Below are 20,399 nucleotides of genomic sequence, written 5' to 3'. Positions count from 1 at the left end.
AGATATTGTAATGTGGGATTCAGGTTTCTTACCCCCTAATCTAAACACTTGTTCCCAGAATATAATTCATTACAGAGGCACACAGGCTAGCCACTAAGCTCAAACACACTACATGCTATACAAGAAGTCTCCATAGGTTTAAGGTTAAAGTCACATACAGTATGCTCAGAACACTTAAACTAGAGATCAGTAACAGGAATCTATCTGAAGAAACTGTCAAATATTTAGAAATTAAACAGACTTTGAAATTACTGGTTAAAAAAATCCAAAAGGCACACTAAAAAATTCTGAAAGAAGAAAAATGCAAAAAAGTGGATTTTAATATATGAGAATTTGTTAGAGGCTACTTAACTAGTGCATCACATTGTTCAATGCAGCATACGCTTACATGAGAAAAAAATCCCTTACATCGAGTTCCTTATTGCCTAGATTGCCGGCCATCTGGGAGAGCGGACAGATAGGAGCTGTCTCTCTTCTCTGTCTCAAATAAGTAAAAAAAAAAAAAGTACATACATTTAAAATATAGATTTATTTGAAAGAGTATGACAGGGTTTTCTTTTTTGTTTTACTTTTTTTTTTACTTTTTTTTAGTTGATTATTTGTTTTTCATTTTTGAAATAAGATTTTTAAAAAAGATTTATTTATTTTTATTGGAAAGGCAGATATACAGAGAGGAGGAGAGACAGAGAGGAAGATCTTCTGTCCAATGATCCCCAAGTGACCACAACCACAGTTGCTGAGCCAGTCTGAAGCCAGGAGCCAAGAGCTTCTTCCTGGTCTCTCACGTAGGTGCCAGGTCCCAAGGTGAGGGGAAGTGGAGCAGCTGGGATACAGTCATCCATATGGGATCCCAGCACATACAAGGCAAGGACATTAGACCATGGCATCAGGTCCAGGATAGTAAATTTTATATAAACTTATATATTTGCAACAAAGAAAGGTAAAACCATAAAGCACAAGAAACACCAAGATAAACAAGCAGCAAGGGGGAGCACTTGAAGAACTGGAAATGAAATGAAGCTTTCGGTCTCCATGGGAAGTGCTTCATACAGACGGCATCGTTGGGGTGGAGGCACTGTGGTGTGAGGAGCAAGACTCATCACTGCATTAACTCCTGAGGGAGCAGGAGTGAGGGCTGGGGCTCCCCCAAACACAGGATGACGAGAAAGAGATCATGAGGTAAATCTCACATACGTACGCGAAGTATCTATGCGCTATGGAGGCTGGATATATGGTTCTGATTCTCTGAAGTTTAGGCTTTAAAGTATTTGTACATCATTAAAGTAATGATGGGATGAACAGGGGACAGAGTCTACAAAGAGAAAAGAACCACCACAGTATCTGGCGACCACCGGAATTTAATGGGTTCAGATAGAGACTGATTTTCTGAAGGAAAAGGAATCAGTAATGTCTTTGAAACCAAAACAGGATTATTCCCAGAGTGATAGTTCCATATGGTGGTCTATGTATGTACATTGATTTTTATATCTAAATATAAAACTAGAAAAAAATTAAAAATATAAATCTATATTAGTATCCCAGAAAAAAAATAGGTTTGAAAGGCTTGAGATTTTTAGGAATAATTTCTGATAAGAGAAACTGGATTCTTACATCTTTGTATAAGCTGCCAGTTACATCTTCAAAGTCTCAATCTAAAATCAACCTATCAATTCACCTCCATCATTACGCAGCAATGTGGCTGTCATAGAGCCTTATGCCATTTGTAACTATACAAGACAGGGTTACGCCGTAATACACTCCCACTTAATTCAAGGAAGTATATTTTTGTCTTAACATAATGTTTGGAAAAAACACGAAAAAATGGAAACAGAAACCAGTCTGGTCCCATCTGGGCGGAGGAGGGTTTTAGCCTGGAGATTGGTGAGAGGACTGAGGATAGGAAAGGCAAAGGCCCCAGATATCCTTTTACAAAACTAGACTTTCCGAAAGGAAAGAGGAACAGTTACCTCACCTGATCCATGGTTTTAAGATTTTTCCAGAGTTACCAGTCTTCCTATTGTCTTCTTTAGAAAAGGGGTGATTCCTAAGAATGTAAAAGCAAGATAAGAAAAAATCCACATGAGAACACACATCTTATGACACACAACTCAATTAAAATGGTCTACTTTGGGGCTCTTCTGTACTTGGGATATCCTTACATAAATGTGAGGGGTTAGGGAGAATGACCAGGACAAATCCCATTTTTTTTCCCAAAGCCAGAGATACAGGCTTCTGGAGCAGCAGGCTGGATCTGGGACCAGTTCCTCTCCCCTCAAGCACCATCTTGTTTCTTAAAGATTTGATTTTATTGGAAAGGCAGATATAGAGAGACGGAAAGACAGAAACATCTTCCACCTGCGGCTTCAATCCCTAAAAGGCCACAATGGCTGGAGGTGGGCCAGTCTGAAGCCAGGAGCTTCTGGATCCAGGGTCCCATGGGTGCAGAGTCCCAAGGCATTGGGCCACTCTGCTACTTTCCCAGGTCATAACCAGGGAGATTGATGGGAAATAGAGCAGCTGGGACATGAACCAGTGCCCACAGGGCCAGTGTGTTGGCTCAGATGGCTAAGCCTGCACCTCCAAGTGCCGGATCCATGTGGGTACTGGTTCTTATCTGAACTGCTCCACCCGCATGAGACTTAGAAAAAGCTCCTAGTTCCTGGCTTTGGATCAACTCAGCTGTGGCTGTTGTAGCCATTTGGGGAGTAAACCAGTGGGTGTAAGATATTCCTTACATCTCCCCTTCTTTCTGTAAGTGTACCTTTGCAATAAAAATAAATCTTTCAAAAACCCAGGAACCAGCATCCATAAGGGATGCTAGCACTTGGAGGTGGAGAATTAACCAGTTGAGTCATCGTGCTGGGCCCAAAAACGATCTTTGCTTTGTGAAGTATCCTACTGTTAATTACTTCTAAGCTGCCTCCTCTAACGCTATAATAATATTATTGTTAATGGTATATTATTTTTACTATTATTATTCACAGGTAAGAATACCTGTCATCCCAAGAAATACCATTAATTCTAATCTCTTCATATTTGCCCTATTTAAATGGTATACAATTTGGCTCTAGTTTTTTTTTTAAAGATTTATTTTATTTTTATTGCAAAGTCAGATATACATAGAGGAGGAGAGACAGAGAGGAAGATCTTCCATCCATTAATTCACTCCCCAAGTGACTACAACGGCCAGAGCTGAGCCAATCCGAACCCAGGATCCAGGAACTTCCTCCAGGTCTCCCACATGGGTGCAGGGTCCCAAGGCTTCGGCCCGTCCTCGACTGCTTTCCCAGGCCACAAGCAGAGAGCTAGATAGGAGGTGGTACAGTGAGAAAATAAATTGACAATCAAACAGGATTAGCCTGCTATGCCACTGTGCCAGCCCCTTCTTCATACATTTGAGTAAACTTGGACTTCATAGATCATTTCATGATGTAAATTGTCACAGTCACCTTGTAGTTATTACAGATTTAAGCATTTACAAGGGTTATTCCCCCCCAATTTTTCTTGTAAGAACTTTAAGTTCAAATGTATTACTGAAATTGAATGGAACTGCATAAAATGTTAAGGAGTTTTGCTACAGTTTGTTTGTTTGTTTGTTTTAACATTTTTATTGCAAAGTCAGATTTACATAGAGGAAAAACAGAAAGGAAAGATCTTCTGTCTGTTGATTCACTCCCCATGTGGCTAGAATGGCCAGGGATAAGCTGATCTGAAGCCAGGAGCCAGGAACCTCCTCCAGGTCTCCCACATGGGTGCAGGGTCCCAAGGCTTTGGGCCGTCCTCGACTGCTTTCCCAGGCCACAGGCAGGGAGCTGGATGAGAAGTGAACCAGCCGGGATTAGAACCAGCGCCATATGGGATCATGGCATGTGCAAGGCAAGGACTTTAGCCACTACGATACCATGCCAGGCCCTTGGTGGTTTTTTTTGTTTGTTTTTTAATGTGTCCTTGCTAATGTATCATGCAATTTATCATCACTGCCCTCATTTTTTATATTTTTTTGATAGAAAGTGAAGTTTTTTTGTGCAAACTTTTTTTTTTTTTAAGATTTATTTGGGGACTAGTATCACCTAAGGTGCCAGCAACCCATGTACGCGCTGGTTCAATATTTTTTGAATTGAATGGCAGAGTTACACAGAGAAAGCAGATAGAGATCTTCCTTCCATTGGCTCATTCCTCAAATGGCTACAGTGGCCTGGAGGGAACAGGGCTGGTCTGAAGCCAGGAACCAGGGGCTTTCTCTGGGTCTCCACTATGGGTGCAGGGACACAAGGACTTGTGCCCTCCTCCACCACTTCCCAAGCCCATTAGTAGGGAGCTTGATTCGAGGTGGCTGGCACCAGCACCCATGTGGGATCCTGATGCTTTACCCACCACACCACAGTGCCAGCCCCCAAAGTTCTGAGTAAACACACACACACATACACACACAATGTGAATTATTTGTGATTTATTAATATTTTCCCTGCAAACTTCTGGGTTTTTACTATCATAACTCATTTTTAATGGGATAGAAATTTACAATTTTGCCTCAACCTCTATTATCATACTAAAGATCTTAGCTGAATGAAATAAAATTTTTTGAAGATTTATATATTTTTATTGGAAAGGCAGGTTTACAGAGTGCAAGAGACAGAGAAAGATCTTCCATCCGCTGGTTTACTCCCCAACTTGCTGCAATGGCCAGAGTTCATATGATCTGAAGCCAGGGGCCAGGAGCTTCTTCTGGATCTCCCACACGAATGCAGGGTCCCAAAGCTCTGGACCATCCTCCATTGCTTTCCTAGGCCACAGGCAGGGAGCTCAAAGAGAAGTGGAGCAGCCGGACACAAACTGGTGCCCATATGGAGTCCTGATGCGTGTAAGGTGAGGATTTAGCACTGAGCACTGGGCCCTGAATAAATAAAATTCTTATAATCCCTCATTCTAAAATAGGTCTTAAGGTTTATTTATTTTTATTGGAAAGGCAGATTTAAAAGGGAGGAGAGATAGAGAGATCTACATGTTGGTTTACTCTCCAAATGGCCATAAAGCCAGAGCTGAGCTGATCCAAAGCCAGGAGTCAGGAGTTTCTTCCAGGTCTCCCACACGGGTGCAGGGTCCCAGGGCTTTAGGCCGTCCTCAACTGCTTTCCCAGGCCACAAACAGGGAGCTGGATGAAAGTGGGGCCGCCAAGTTTAGAACTGGCGCCCATAACGGGATCCTAGCACGTGCGAGGCGAGAACTTATTCACTAGGTTACCACGTCAGGCCCTAATATAGGATCTTGTAAAGCCGTTGGCCACAGCTTTGCTAGCATTAAATCAACCCTGTCCTCAAGAAGCTGAAGACCTGGAGGGAGAACAATGTCTCTTTGGGAAGTAAATTAGTTTTGGAACTGCACTGTCCAGGACAAAGGAGCATGGGTCCTTCTCTTTTCCTCCTAAAGAAGGGTCTTCTTGGGCTGGCACAGGGATGGACTGGGTTAACGTCTGCAATGTTGGCAACCCATATGGGGTCCAGATGGAGGAATGCTCCACTTTCCAATCTGGATCCTTGCTGATGGGATTGGCAAAGCAGCAAAGATTGGGCCAAGTCCTTGGGCCTCTGTATTGACATGGAATACCAGGAAGAAACTCCTGGCTCCTGGTTTCACACTGGCCCTGCTCCATCTGTCGTAGCCATTCAGGGAGTGAAACAGCAGATGCAAGACCTCACTATTTCTTGCTTTGTGTAACTGCCTTTGAAACAAATAAATCTTAAAAAATAAAAAATAAAAGGAGGCCCGTACGGTAGCATAGCATACTTTTCCTCTGCAACAGTGCCATCCTATATTGACACTGATCCATGTCCCGGCTGCTCCACTTCCAATCCAGCTTCCTGTATATGACTTGGGAAATTAGCAGAGGATGGCTCAAAGTCTTAGGCCCTTGCATCTATTGGGAGACCAGGCTCCTGGTTTTCAGGTTGGCCCATCTCCAATCATTGCAGCAATTTGGGGAGTGAACCAGTAGATGCAAGATCTCTCTCTCTCTCTCTCTCTCTGTATCTCTACCTTTCCAAGAAAAAAAAATGTTAAAAGGGGGTGGGGATCCCCTTCTACCTTAATACCACTAGGAATACCACTAGTCATCAAAAGCTGGAATGAATTCTTGGCTAAAATGTACGTATTTGTAGGATCTGGGAGGATAAACTGACAGCTAATTCTCACCTGAGCACTAGATTCGGAGTCCATGGATGAAGGCTGCCTCAGTTTTCTTGGATCCTAGCCAAGCAGATAAATTATACCCACCAGAGCGCGTGTGCCATGACATGCCTTGAAGAAGTGAGGAGGCAGCCGGAGCTTTCCGACAGCAGGCAGGCCGCCTCAGAGGAGGCACACTACCTGATAACGATAGCAGTCATGTCAGCCTCCACCTGTCCCTGCATTTTGACATGCCTTCCCTTTCTCAGCTCCCAATCCATCTGAGCTGGAGATAATCCACCTACAGAGAAGAAAGAGAAGACAAAACAGAGGTTGGGGAATTAGAGAGGGAACGAATCATGTGCCCCTTCACCAGAGAGACATTTTTTGCTTTTAAAACAGGCTTGATTTATACTGCATTTATCTAAATGGCTATTATGAGAGTGATCTTTAAATGTTCAATGGATTTAAAAGTTTTTCCTACTGTAGTGAAATGATTAAGGCTCCCAGGAATTCATCCAACAGCAGTTGGATGACCCACCCAAATAGAAAATCTGTAGTGGCAGTTACAGGAAGTTTTTGTTGTATTTTCAATGGCGTTCCATCCTTTCCAACCTGTTACTTCTCAGTCAGTATGGATTCCCCACATGAAAATTATTTTACCTCTTCCACTTTAAAACTTGTACTTTGTTTTTACTTGTTTAGCTGTCATACTCAAACTATTTAGCATAAAAAACGGAGAGTAGGGCCCAGTGAGGTAGCGGTTCAAGTCCTTGCCTTGAAGGCACCGGAATCTCATATGGGTGCCATTTCTAATCCTGGCAGCCCTGCTTCCCACCCAGCTCCTAGCGTGTGGCCTGGGAAAGCAGCTGAGAATGGCCCAAAGCTTGGGGACCCTGCACCCATGTGGGAGCCCAGGAGGAAAGTTCCTGGCTCCTGGCTTCAGACTGGCTCAGCTCCAACCTTTGCTTGGGGAGTGAACCATAGGACGGGAGATCTCCCTCTCTGTCTCTCCTCCTCTCTGTACATTTGCCTTTCCAATAAAAATAAATAAATCTTAGGAAAAAAAAAAGCCACGGAGAGTATATGCTAATTACTTAGCACGTAGTATCTCCAGCACTGTGTGTGAATCACGGATGGGTCACGTTCATAGTCATTATGGATTGCGCAGACAGCTTCCAAAAGTAAAACCTATTCAGCTGTCACTCATCATGCAGGCCTGCTAGCACGCAGAATCTCCAAAGCCCATAACATACTTTACACAAAGTAACAAAATTCTATTTACAACCCCCTTCTCTTAAAGCTCATTACAGTCCCCAACACAAATCACTTGCACCTAACTTAAAACTGACATACACGAAGACCCTATCACTTTAAAAAAAAAAAAAGATTAATTTTTATTGGAAAGTCAGATATACAGAGAGGAGTCCTATCACTTCTAAAGCAATCAGTTTGCTATTGTTTGCTATAAAGAGTAACAAAACGCCACCGCCGCCCCCTCCAAGCCAGGACAGGCACAAAAAAAGGCCCCAGAACGGATCGCCTGTGGGGTGCCAGGTCCGGCTCCCAGCGCTGGGCTCTCGCTCGGGGAACAGACAACCTTCCTGCCGGTGCTGCGCTGGCCACTGCCCCGGCCTCCCGGCCCCGTCCTCCCTCCGCGGCCCGCGCTCCCAGCCGCCAGCTGCTGCGCTCCCTCTCCGCCCTTTCTGGGGCCCGGACTCTCGCTGCCTTCCCTGCCCTGGCTTCCCTTTTCCTTCCTCTCTCTGTGGCCCGGGATCCCGCCTCTGTCCTCGCCCGTCGCCGCGGGTCCCCCCATCAGCCCCGCAGGAGGGTCCCAACGCCTCACCGGCGGCCACCGGCAGCCTGCGCCTGCGCACTCGGGAGCGGACGGTCCCTCCCAGGACTCCGTGCGCTGCGAGCCCCCGGAGCCTCAGCGACGCTTCGGGCTCCTCGACATCCGGGCCTTTCCGACGTTTGGACTACACTTCCCACAAAGCCCCGCGCCGCTTTGGCATTTCTTCCTTCGCTTTCTCGCGGCTGAGACTTAACTGACTCCCTGACTGGAGTCTGGGCGCGGGAGGCGCTCCAGGTGAGCAAGTACCCAGCTGTCAGGACAAGAGACTCGCGTGTGTAGCCCAAAGCCCTACATCTGTAGGCGCGTGTATGGTGTCAGGTGTGAAGTCTTGGGTGGCTGTGACGAGGCAGGAGTGTGTGCGCGATGACAGAGCGGGTCGGGGTGTGTACCGGTTTAGAGGCAGAGCCACTGGGGCGGCTGGTCCTCACTGGGAGGTGTGTGACACTGTGGAGTTAAGGCAGCAGCGCTGCTTTGCTGGATGCAAGAGAATCGTAATTCAGTGACATTGTGGAACAGGATAGAGCTTCCTTTCTGCAACCCTGGGCTTAGGATTGGGTCTGAGAGCTCTTCTGGGGGTCTCTCGGAGGGTCCGCCTGCCTGAGATGACACCCCTAGAAGTCCGTGTTACACAGCGAAGCCTGGCGTGGCACCTCTGCCCTGGGGTTTCAGGTCCGCCCTTGGGGTGAGCATCCGTACCAACAGTAGGCTGTATCTCTTGGATTCTGCCTCCTCTTCCCTCTTCTTTCTCTTCCTCGTGCTTTATTGCCATGTGAACCTCACACGCCGGGCAGTGAGAATCAGAAGGGGATTCAGGCATTTGAAGTGGTAGAGTCAGCGTTACAAGCGGAAAAGCCCAAAACTGCCTTTGGAATGAGGCTTTCCGAGTTGGCCCTGGTCCTGAGCCAGTGTCCTGGGAAGACCGGAGCCGTAGGAAGTGCTCTGGCCTCAGGATCTCCCTTGGGAATCCTGTGATGTGCTCCAGAGCTGTCACCTCAAGGCAACTGCTGTCAATGTAAGAAAGTTTCTAGTCCCTTCTCTCAGTGACCTGTCCTTTTCCCCTGTTCCTAAGCAGGGTTAACAGTACACCCAGCTCCCTTTTACCTCTATGTGTGTGGTAGATTATGATAATTTGTGAGTTGAGTTTCTTAGAGTTTACCCAATCTCCGCTCCGAGTGATTCCTACACTCCCTGTTTCCTTTCCCCCTTCCCTAAGTTTCTTCTCTAAGAGCCCTGGGAAGATGGAAGCACTGAATATATCACAAAACTGAGGTCAGGGTCAGCTTTTATGTTATGTTTCTCAGAAAAGGGAAAGTTTGTTATCCTCAGATGCTAGGCAGTGGCTGGTTAGATAGGGCCTTGTGATGTGCCCTAAAGAATAGGATACAGGGTCTGGCGCGATAGCCTAGCGGCTAAAGTCCTCGCCTTGAATGTGCCAGGATCCCACATGGATTCCCATTCTTATCCTGGCAGCCCTGCTTCCCATCCGACTCCCTGCTTGTGACCTGGGAAAGCAGTGGGGGATGGCCCAAAGCCTTGGGACCCTGCAGACACCAGGGAGACCCGGAAGAGGCTCTTGGCTTCAGATTGGCTCAGCTCCAGCCATTACGGTCACTTGGGGAGTGAATCATCGGATGGAAGATCTTCCTCTCTGTCTCTCCTCCTCTCTGTATATCTATCTGCCTTTCCAATAAAAATAAATGATAAATCTTTTAAAAAAGAAATAAAACATTAAAAAAAAAAGAATAGAATATGGTCTTGCAGCTTTTACTCCTGTCTTCTTTCTGCATGAGGTCACTTGCGTTCCGGAAAGCTGAGGCCGGCTTGCTTGAAGACAGAAGCCTGGAGGGGGAGGGGACCAACTGACAGCAACAGCTGCCACATAGTCGGGTGGTACCAATGCAACAGCTGACAGCTAATGCAAGAATGAGATCAGGAGAACCATTCAGGCCAGCCAAACACCCAAATCCCGAACACCAGCATAATTAGCTACTTTTTTTAAGCCACAAACTTGTGTTACATAGTAGAGGGTAATGCTAATAAGATTTTTAACTTTCCAGACATTTTTCTATTTTTCAAATTTTTTGTGGTGACCAATGATATTGTAGCCTTCTAATTTTTTTCTTATTATTTATTTTTATTGAAAAGTCAGATATACAGAGAGGAGGAGAGACAGAGGAAGATCTTCTGTTCAATGATTCACTCCTCAAGTGGCCACACAACAGCCGGAGCTGAGCCAATCCAAAGCCAGGAGCCCGGAGCCTCTTCTGGGTCTCCCATGTGGGTACAGGGTCCCAAGGCTTTGAGTCATTCTCAACTGCTTTCCCAGGCCTCAGGCAGGCAGCTGGATGGGAAGTGGGGCTGCCGGGATTAGAACTGGCACCCTGTGGGATCCTGGGCATTCAAAGCAAGGCCTTTAACTGCTAGGCTATGGTGCTGGGCCCAGCCCTATCATTTTCATGTTTTCACTCAGTATTCACCCACAGTGACAGTTTTGTTCTAATATTAGTATATGTGCTGTCGAAGCGAGCACCCCTAATGGCAGTTTGAAGCACAAGGCACCTCACAACACCTGACCAAGAAGATCTTTACCAGAAGCTATTATTGTTCCATTTATACCTAAGTCTATTCTGGTCTCATTGGCAGTGAAACACACAAAATGATTTCACACCACTGCTCTGTATAGATACACCATCTCAGTGCATCCATCTCAGTACTCCTGGCTCCGATTCACTTATTGGTTCCTAAGATCTGAACTCAGCTCGCACTCATATGCCTCAGTCAAACCCATCCTCACACAGGCTCGCTTACGCCCGCTAAGCTCCTGCAAAAGCGTATGATCCCAGTTTCAGAGGGTATTAAGCCGCGTCATGTCTAACCCCTCACGTGGCCGAGCAGAAGCTCAGCTCACGCAGGTGGACGGCTCCGTAACTCCCTCCGATGCTCTCCAAACAGTGTGATTTCACACTTCTCCACAGCCAGAGCCCTCACTGTGGGTGTCACAAGCTCAGAGACGGAGTTCAGATCCCTACGCATCAGGCAACCACCATCCCCTCCAGGGTACATGGCGGTTCGCTTTGAGGGCCTAGGAGCCACCACTGCGTCGGCTTTGAAATCCGTCCTTAGGAATTGAAGTTGCTGATTCCACAGACGATCCCCTAGGTGGCATCGCCGACCCTGAGATAACCCCCTTGCTGCTGACGGATGCTGGGAAGAGGACTTTCCAGGTGCCACTCGGACTACATTTCCCAGAGGGCACTGGTGCCCAAAGCCACTTCCGGTAGTTGCTCCGTGGGCAGCAGAGGCGGGTTGAGGGCGTGACGGGACCGGCGGAGGAGGCCGGTTCGGAGCTCGGTGTCCTCGCCTGCAGTCCGAGGCAGAGCTTGAGCGGGATGCGGTCCTGAGGATGCTGAGGGTGAGGAGGGCTGCGTTACCCGGGTGTTGGAGTAGGAGTGCTGTGGCTTTAGGCCTCCGAGCGCCGACAGCTGCCCTCAGCCGTGGGGTGCTGTTGTGAGGGGGTCTCGGCTGAGCCGAGGTGGCCGGCTGTTGTGGCCTCTGCTGGGAGCACGATTGTTGAGCTTTGCGACGCTGTGATTGTGTGTGGGACCGTTTGTGGGAATGGAGTTTGGGGTCCTGACCGTGGTGGGTGCCTGTTTGGTGAACCCCGTTTGCTTAAATGAAAGAAAGTCACAGCCCAAATGGTTCTGCTGAGGCGTGCACAGCCAGGCATCTAGGCAGCTGGAGACTCATTCTCTCTCTCTGACTCATTCTCTCTCTATTACTCATTCTCTATTCTCTTTTTATTACATGTAGAAAAGCCACATGTAATGTGTACTTTTTAATATTCTTTTTCAAAGATTAGGCTATAGTAAACAAGGTTTTGAGACTTGCTCTTTAGAAAAGAGTTATATTTAGTATCAATATTGGTATTATTTGAAAGGCAGAGTTATAGAGCAGAGGAGGAGAGAAAAAGAGAGAGGAAGAGAGAGAATTCCATCCTCTGGTTCATCACCCAAGTGGCCATATAGGCTGTAGCTGAGTTGCTGGAAGCCAGAAGCCAGGAGACTCCTCCAGGTCCCCCATGCTGGTGTGGGAGCCCAAGCGCTTGGACCGTCCTCATCTTTCCTGGCGCATTAGCAAGGAGCTGGGTCAGAAGTGGGGCAGCCGTGATTCAAAACTGCATCCCTGTGGGAGAAAGCAGGTGGGGGCTAAGCTAGATCTGCCCTGGCGCCGACCTGTGATTTGTTACTAAAAGACTTTTGATTCTTTACTTCTTGGGAGTACTTTAAAGCCTCAGGTATTTTGAATTGGCTTTGGAAAAGTTTATTTCCGTTCTTTCATCTGTGTTGTTTTAGCCTTGGAAGTTTGAAAATGCCACTGCATCGGGTGTGGGGGTCTTTCTGTTTACCTGATTTTTTTTGCTTCTCATTGTGTTCATTTCGTTTCCATGTTTCTCTAAATGCGGTGAGAGTCTGTCCGAGATGTTTATGAGCAGTTTGCTCCTGTCTGCTTCATCAATGTAGCAGTAGTCTGGTTAACTAAGTCCCGGCTAGTGAAGGGCATGGTCCCGTTTTTCTTCATTCTGCAATAGCCGAGTTCTCTTGTGGTTTTGCGGAGAACGAGGATCTGTACAAATTCTTGCTCTTATGTTTGTGTGTTCGGGGGTTGGAAGTAGAGCATCTGAAAGAAGAAAGTGTCTTGCTAACCTAGCATTTGGGAGCTCAAATTCATGTCTCCCTGAACCTTTTGTCACCCAGCAGCACCTTTTGTGGATGGAGTTTCTTCTGACATGGAAACAAGAGGATTAAACAATACATTTGATTTTAAAATAAGCCAAGCCATGGACCATGTAAGTTGATGTTTTCTTCTTTCTAATTCAACATATGAATGCTTGCATTTTTGTTTTTATTGGAGAGGCAGATTTACAGAGAGGAGTCAGAGAATATGCTCTTCCATTCACTGGTTTACTCCCCAAGTGGCCGCAACAGCCATTCCGAAGCCTGGAGCCGGGAACCTCTTCTGGGTCTCCCATGCGGGTGCAGGGTCTGCAAGACTTTGGGCCGTCCTCTACTGCTTTCCCAGGCCACAGGCAGGGAGCTGGATGGGAAGTAGAACAGCCAGAAAATGAACCAGAGCTCATATGGGATCCCGGCGCATTTAAGGAGAGGACTTTAGCCACTAGGCTACTGTGCCGGACCCACTACTTGCATTCTTTATCCTGACATTGTTGCTTTACTGAGAATTGTACATAACTTACTAGTGGGTGAATAAATGATGGTAGCAGAGGTTCAGGGTCTTCTTTTTTCGTTCTGCTGCTGTACAACCAATGTTTATATACCTACTGAGCAGATCATGACACCTCCCACTTGCTCAATATTCTACCGGGAAGAAGAGAGAGCAGAAAATAGTTTTCTTTTGAGTAAAATTGTTGAGTAACTATAAAATTGGTTAGTTGAACATGAAAGTTAAGTTGGGTATGAGGGCCGGGCAGTTGATAGTTGGTAGTTGCGATGCTGCCACATTGCCATATATAAGTGGCTGAGTTCGAGTTCTGGCCCTGTTCCTGCTTCCAGTTCCCTGCTAACGTGACTCCTGGCAGGCAGCAGTTGCTAGCTGAACTGAGGTCCTGCCACCTATAGAAGGGACTTGGATTGGGTTCCAGCGTCCTTGCTGCAGTGTTTGGCTCAACCCCAGTAGTTGTCAGAATTTGGAGAGTGAACCAGCAGGTGTGAGTGCTGTCCCTCTGTCTTCCAAAGAAACAAACCTTGATTTAAAAAGAAGTGAAAAAAAAAAAGAGGTCTGAGGGAGTGACAGTCATGTGAAGATATCCAGGGAGAGTTCCATTTGAAATTTTGGAGATGTTGCAGCTTGTGCTAATGATAGGATCTTCACTAGAGGAGCTGGCATTGTGGTCTAGTGGTTAAACTGCCACCTGTCAGCACCAGCTTTCCATACAGGCGCCAGTTGGAGTCCCAGCTGCCCCACTTTCAAATTAACAACCTGTAAAAGCACCTGGAAAAGCAGCAGAGAATGGCCCAAGTGTTTGGGTACCTGCTACCCATGTGGAAGACCCGGGTGGAGTTCCTGCCTCCTGGCCTAGGCCTGACCCAGCCCTGCATTTGTGGACTGAATCAGTGGACAGAAGATCAATGTTTCTATCTCTCTTTCTCCTTCTTTTTGTAACTCTGCCTTTTAAGCAAATGAATCTTAAAAAAAACAGAACTAACGACTAGTACAGTAAAAGGAATGCGTGAACTAGAGTGCGGCTTGTCTTCACAAGGTCATAGACATAGAGGAGGCTAGAAAATGTGGAGGCCATGCCATTAGCAGGACGTGCATAGAGATATTTACAGTTACTGAAAGTACAGGTTAATAGTATTGGAGATAGTGACACGGATCGGGAGCATAAATTTCTAAGACACAAGAAGCCGGATGTTACAAGAGGGGGAGATAATATGTGGTGTAGTCTGATGAGGTTATACCATTATATGTTAGGGAAGAAGGAGAGTGTGAGGAGGAGGACGGTGGCATGAAGATCATGGGGAAAATAGCAAGCCACCACTCTGCCACTTGAGGTGTCCTCTTGAGAAGTGATGTCCTCAGGGTTGTTGGTTAGATCACGCGTGGGAAATCCATGCTTTCACAATTTTGAGTCTCCCTGTTAGGTGTAGGAGATGATGTTGTGTCATCTCACTACGCAGAACAACTTTCTGCTTTATGAGGCATGAAGATGAGATGGAGATATGATGTGTGTTGGCATAGAAATCGTTCCAGAAGCATAGATGATCACCAGTTCCAAACTCCAGTGTTAGACTGAACAGAATATGTTAGACTTAGGTCACATTTGTGTGACATTATGCCTAGCAAATTAAGCCTTTGCCTTTGACTCTTGCATTCCATATGCATGCCAGTTTGTGTCTTGGTTGCTATTTCCCTGTTGAAGTGCCCAAGAAAGCACAGGAGGATGGCCCTGCTTGGGCCCCTTCCACCCAAATGAAGCTCAGGCTTCTGGCTTTGGCCCCAGTTGTAGCAGCCATCTGGAGAGTGAACAAGCAGATGAAAGATATTCTCTCTCTTTCTGTTCTTGTTTCTGTGTGTGTTTTTCTCCATATCTCTGCAATTCTCACTTTCAAATAAAGAAGTAAATCCGGGGGGAGAGGAGTGGAAAAAAAAGAAGGTCTCCTACTTCAATCATACTGATTTTTTTTTTTAAAGATGTATCCATTTTTATTGCAAAGTCAGATATTCAAAGAGGAGGAAAAACAGAGAGGAAAATCTTCCGTCCGATGATTCACTCTCCTAGCAGCTGGAGCTGAGCCGATCTGAAGCCAGGAGCTTCTTCTGGGTCTCCCACATGAGTGCAGAGTTCCAAGGCTTTGGACCATCCTCAGCTGCTTTCCCAGGCCACAGGCAGGATGGGAAGTGGGGCTGCCGGGATTAGAACTAGCATCTATATGGGATCTTAGTACATTCAAGGCAAGGAGTTTAGGCACTAGGCTACTACTCCAGCCCCAGTAATACTGATTCTTTTAGATCTCTGTCATAGGTTTAATCTATACACTCAAGGAGAGTGAATATAACATTTAGTAACTAGTTGAGCATGAAATTTAAGCTGGATACAGTGTGGCAGAAGGGTGAGCATTTGGTCTGACAGTTAAGCAGCTGGTTAGAGTGCCAGCGTACCATGCCAGAGTGCCTGGGTTAGAGTCCTACAGTGCCACCCTTTAGCATCTCTCTTTTTGCCACTTTTTTAATCTTTTCTCTCTTTTTGCCACTTTTTTAATCTTTTCTCTCTTTCTTGATGCTTCTTTTTAATTTCTAAGACAGTGCTGTGATTTCTTATTTTAGGGATTGGTGAAGTTCCGAGATGTGGCCATAGATGTCTCTCAGGAAGAGTGGGAATGCCTGAATCCTTCGCAGAGGAATTTGTACAAAGATGTGATGTTGGAAAACTATAGCAACTTGGTTTCACTTGGTAAAGTTATCTAAGAATGCAGATGCTTCTCACAACTGAGAATCTACTTCTCAGGATTTGTATTTTCTCTTCCATTGATTTTTTTCTATGTGCAGAAATAAGCATAGCTGGATGAAAGTTCTGGTCCTTTTTTTTTTTAACTAATTATTTTTTAAAAAATAAATTCATTTTATTTTGTTTTTGATGATGTTTACATAGTCGAGAGGGATGCATGGCCATGTGAACCACAAGTTAGGCTGGGAAAGCGGAGGAATGGGGGAAGTGGGTGAGACAACTGCTTTCCATCTTCTTTTTTTCTTCCGATATCCTGGGAAAGTAGAGAGAGAAGGGTAGAGAGCCGCTCCCAGCAATCCAACTGCATCAGGAATGGGGAAAGGCTGCCCGGTGTCATGCCAGGGTCCCCGATATGGAGCATGTTCCAAGGACACTGTTTAAGTGGTTTCAAAGGTCCATTGGCTGATGTAGTTTACCTTAGAGTCTAGATTCTCCCAGATTGTTGTCTGGGAGAACTGTCTAATTTGTTCTGCCCTCTATAGTGCTAGACATCATCTTCAGGCCTCGGTAAACTGGTTGTCATGTTCCCCATAAACATTTGGGCATGCTGTCCACTACACAGGCAACCGTGGAGACCCAGTTCTGACACATGCCCTTCCCAGTCAGACCACATATTGTGTGATTTTCACGTGGTTGGAAGTCTGAGTCCAGTGACCCAGTTTTTGGAGTTCCCAAAGAAACCTTGCCAGAGGTGACCCCAGAAGTGACTCCTGTGTGTGTCAACCAGTGTGAGGTCCAACTCAGTCCATCATCCATATCAGCCTACACACACTGGTGTTTGCATCACTTGATCAGTTCTGTCCCTAGCCCCAAGTCACATGCAACTCAGTGGATGCTGCAGCTCAGCCTAACCCTACCCACCACACACTCTTCCCTGACATACACCAGTGGGAACTGCAGCCTAGTCAGAGTGGCACCTAGAAACTCCCACTAGGCCCACCCCCAGCCCTGGTTCCTGTGCATGCTGGTGTGCTAGTCTGTCCTAAATCTCATTCAGTTATCATACACCACAATGGGCATTGGAGCTTAGCTGAACCCAGCTGACCCCACTGTCCAGCCCACACTCATGCTAGCAGGTGCAGCTGCATGTCGAGCCATGCCTGCCCCCAGTGCTTGTTCTCATGCTTGCCAGTGGGAGCTGCACCCTATTAGAGCGGTATCCACAGTTTCCCTCCTGGGCCCGCTCCCAGCCCTGGATTTTGCATTTTCCAGGAAGTTCTATGGTCTGATCTGACAGGACCTGCTTTCAGTCCCAGCACCTGCCAGTTTATGCTTCAGCAAAACCCAACCAGCCTATACTTCCTCTGGCTCATTCATGCACAAGTGGATAGACTGGGTTGGACCACAATGCCAGCCAGTTCTTATTAGAGCTGCGCCTGGAGCTGGCTGGGCTTTGCTAGGCTGCAGCACCCGCCAGCATGAGTTGGAACGGGGGGCAGACTGGGCCAAGCCAGGTAGCAGCACCTTCTGGTTGATGCTGAGGTGAGGCAGGCCATGCCAGACTTAGCCACAACACCCACCAGCACAGGTGAGACCTGGGAATCGGGGAATGCAAGCCTGGTAGAGGACTGTGGGGGCTCCCCTGCTGGGCCACAGCTCCCACTGGCGGTGTGAGAACTGGTACACTAGGCTGGGCAGGGCTACAGAAACCATTGGTCTGTATATGAGCTGGGTTAGGGGGAGGCAGGCTGAGCTAAGCAACCATAGCCACTGGTGCATGCATGAAGTCTGGTCCTTTCTTACCATACTTCCTTCCTGGAATTCTGCAGCATTAACGGGTAACATTGTCAAAGAAACCTGGCTTTGTCTTTTGTTTCACTTCTGTGTGCTGAACCTGCCAGAGCATTAGAATAGATGAAGTTAAACACATGGGTTCCAGATGTTTTTGCTTTCTTAATTAATATATATGGTTAAAAGGATCAAGAAATATCATTTATTATTTATGGCTCAAATGAATGCCATCCCATTTCACAAAACAAATGTGCTTCTTTTCAAATGTTTTGCCTTTGGTAGTTGAATTCTAAGAACTTTACATTTAGTATTAAAAACATCTGGTTATAACTCAGAAAACTCTTGTATCATATCAAAGAGAGAAAACATATAAATGTAAGTAGCATTTCATCATCTGTTTATTTCTTGTGATGCTGAAATCATCTCAATGTAAAAATTGTATACCTTCTTTAGTTCCTCTGTAGATTTTATCAAATGCCATTTTGACATGTGATCTGTGATTTTTTAAATTAATTTTGAACCACTGTTTTGAGCACTTTCATTTACGACTCATCTCCGTTTCTTTTCTTGTAATTAGGACTTTCTATTTCTAAGCCACCCGTGATCTCCTCATTGGAACAAGGAAAGGAGCCCTGGATTGATGTGAGGGCTGGGCCAGAAAGACAGTGCCCAGGTGAGTGAGCCATAATCCAGAAGCAGGAACCTGTTCTATTAGAGAACACATTTAATAGGGTGTTTGTTAATCTTTTAAAAAAGTTCATATATGTGGCCAGCTCTTTTGCTTTAACATGAATGTAATTAATTTTTTAAACTTTATTTGAAGTAATTATTGATTCACAGGACGTTGCAAAGAAATACATAGGGAGGCCCATTATATTTTTGTGAAGTGCCCCCAATGTTAATACCCTATTCAGCTCTGTAGTACAATGTCAGAGCAAAAAAATTGATGTTGCTCTAATCCATAGAACCTACTGTGAGCTATTTCATTAGTTATATATGTATTTACTTATGTGCATGTGTGTGTTTTCAGTTTTATCCAATTTCATTGTCTATTTTGGATATAAAGCCGTTGTTGGATATGTGATTGCAAATATGTTTTCCAAGTCTGTAATTTGTCATTATGCCTTTTAAACATAGTCTGTCTAGCAAAAGCTTCACATTTTATGAAGTCTAATTTAATAATTTTTAATTTTGTTTTTTAAAGATTTATTTATTTTTATTGGAAAGTCAGATATACAGAGAGGAGGAGAGACAGAGAGGAAGATTCTTCATCTAATAATTCACTCCCCAAGCAGCCACAATGGCTGGAGCTGAGCTAATCTGAAGCCAGGAGCCAGGAGCTTATTCCAGGTCTGCTGCTTGGATGCAGGGTCCCGAGGCTTTGGCCATCCTCGACTGCTTTCTCAGGCCACAGGCAGGGAGCTGGATGGGAAGTGGAATAGCCAGGATTAGAACCAGTGCCCATATGGGATCCCAGCATATGCAAGGCAAGGACTTTAGCCACTAGGCCAGCAGGTTGGGGTCTAGTAGTGTTTTGTTTGTTTTTATTGTTGCTTTTGAATAATTTATTTATTTTTATTGGAAAGGCAAATATACAGAGAGAAGGAGAGACAGAGGAAGATTTTCCATTTGATGATACACTCCCCAAATAACCACAGTGGCTGGAACTGAGCCTATCTGAAGCCAGGAGCCATGAGCTTCTTCCAGTTCTCCCATGCAGGAGCAGGGTCCTTAAGATTTGGGCTGTCCTCGGCTGCTTTCCCAGTCCGCAAGCAGGGAGCTAGATGGGAAGCAGGGCTGCCAGGATAACAACTGGTGGTGATATGGGATCCCAGCATGTACGAGGTGAGGTCTTTAGCCTCTAGGCTATGGTGCTGGGCCCTAAATTGTGGTTTTGATATGTATATGTGTTTGATGTTAAGTCTAAAAGTAGTTGCTAGTCTTAGATCCTCAGGAGTTTTCTTCAGTGTTATTTATTTATTTATTTTTAATGAAAAGGGCTAGTTCCAGAAAAAAAGGAGAGGAAGAGAGTGGGAGATCATATCTGCTAGCTCACTCCCCAAATGAACCACATCAAACTGAAAAGATTCCATACACAAAACAAAAGAGTAAGTTGAAAAGATAACATACAGAATAGCAGAAACTGTATTAACAGCCAGACTGTATAAGTAGCGTGGTGGAAAAAAGCCCACAAATAGCTCTGTGAAAAAATGGACAAATGACTTCGACTAAACATTTTCTGACAGAAGAAAGACAAAGGATGGAAAAAGTATATGTAGACATCTCAGGTGGGCAGTGCAGACCAGTCCTCCACCCTGTTAACTCCAGCATCCCATATAGGCACCAGCCTGTCTCCTGGTTTCCTATATTAAAAAATATACTTAAAAATATTCAGGGCCCAGTGGTGTGGCCTAGTGGCTAAAATCCTCGCCTTAAATGCACCAGGATCCCATATGGGCGCCGGTTCTAATCCTGGCAGCTCCACTTCCCATCCAGCTCTCTGTTTGTGGCCCGGGAAAGCAGTCAAGGACAGGCCAAAGCTTTGGGACCCTGCACCCGTGTGGGAGACCTGGAGGAAGTTCCTGGTTCCTGGCTTTGGATCGGCATAGCATTGGCCATTGTGCT

General features: G+C 45.8%; 1 protein-coding gene and 1 long non-coding RNA gene across 2 annotated transcripts in view; one reads left to right on the top strand and one right to left on the bottom strand.

The window, feature by feature from the left end:
* The window catches only part of LOC121153686 (zinc finger protein 850-like), a 277,443-nt gene that overhangs the window by 48,114 nt on the left and 208,930 nt on the right, over positions 1–20,399 (bottom strand). Inside the window, exon 10 of the mRNA XM_040976382.1 lies at positions 11,249–11,253. Within this exon, the coding sequence (XP_040832316.1) occupies positions 11,249–11,253 (5 nt within the window). The remainder of the gene's footprint in view (positions 1–11,248; positions 11,254–20,399) is intronic.
* Positions 11,351–16,119, top strand: LOC121153690. Its single transcript, XR_005883437.1, has 3 exons — positions 11,351–11,429; positions 12,772–12,863; positions 15,863–16,119. It is a non-coding gene; the product is annotated as an uncharacterized LOC121153690 (long non-coding RNA).

This window comes from Ochotona curzoniae, unplaced genomic scaffold (genome assembly GCF_017591425.1).
Source record: "Ochotona curzoniae isolate NIBS_2020 unplaced genomic scaffold, NIBS_Ocur_1.0 contig_2699, whole genome shotgun sequence".
Taxonomy (NCBI): domain Eukaryota; kingdom Metazoa; phylum Chordata; class Mammalia; order Lagomorpha; family Ochotonidae; genus Ochotona; species Ochotona curzoniae.
The sequence above is the reverse complement of the archived record's forward strand: the minus strand, read 5'-3'. Positions and strand labels throughout refer to the sequence as shown.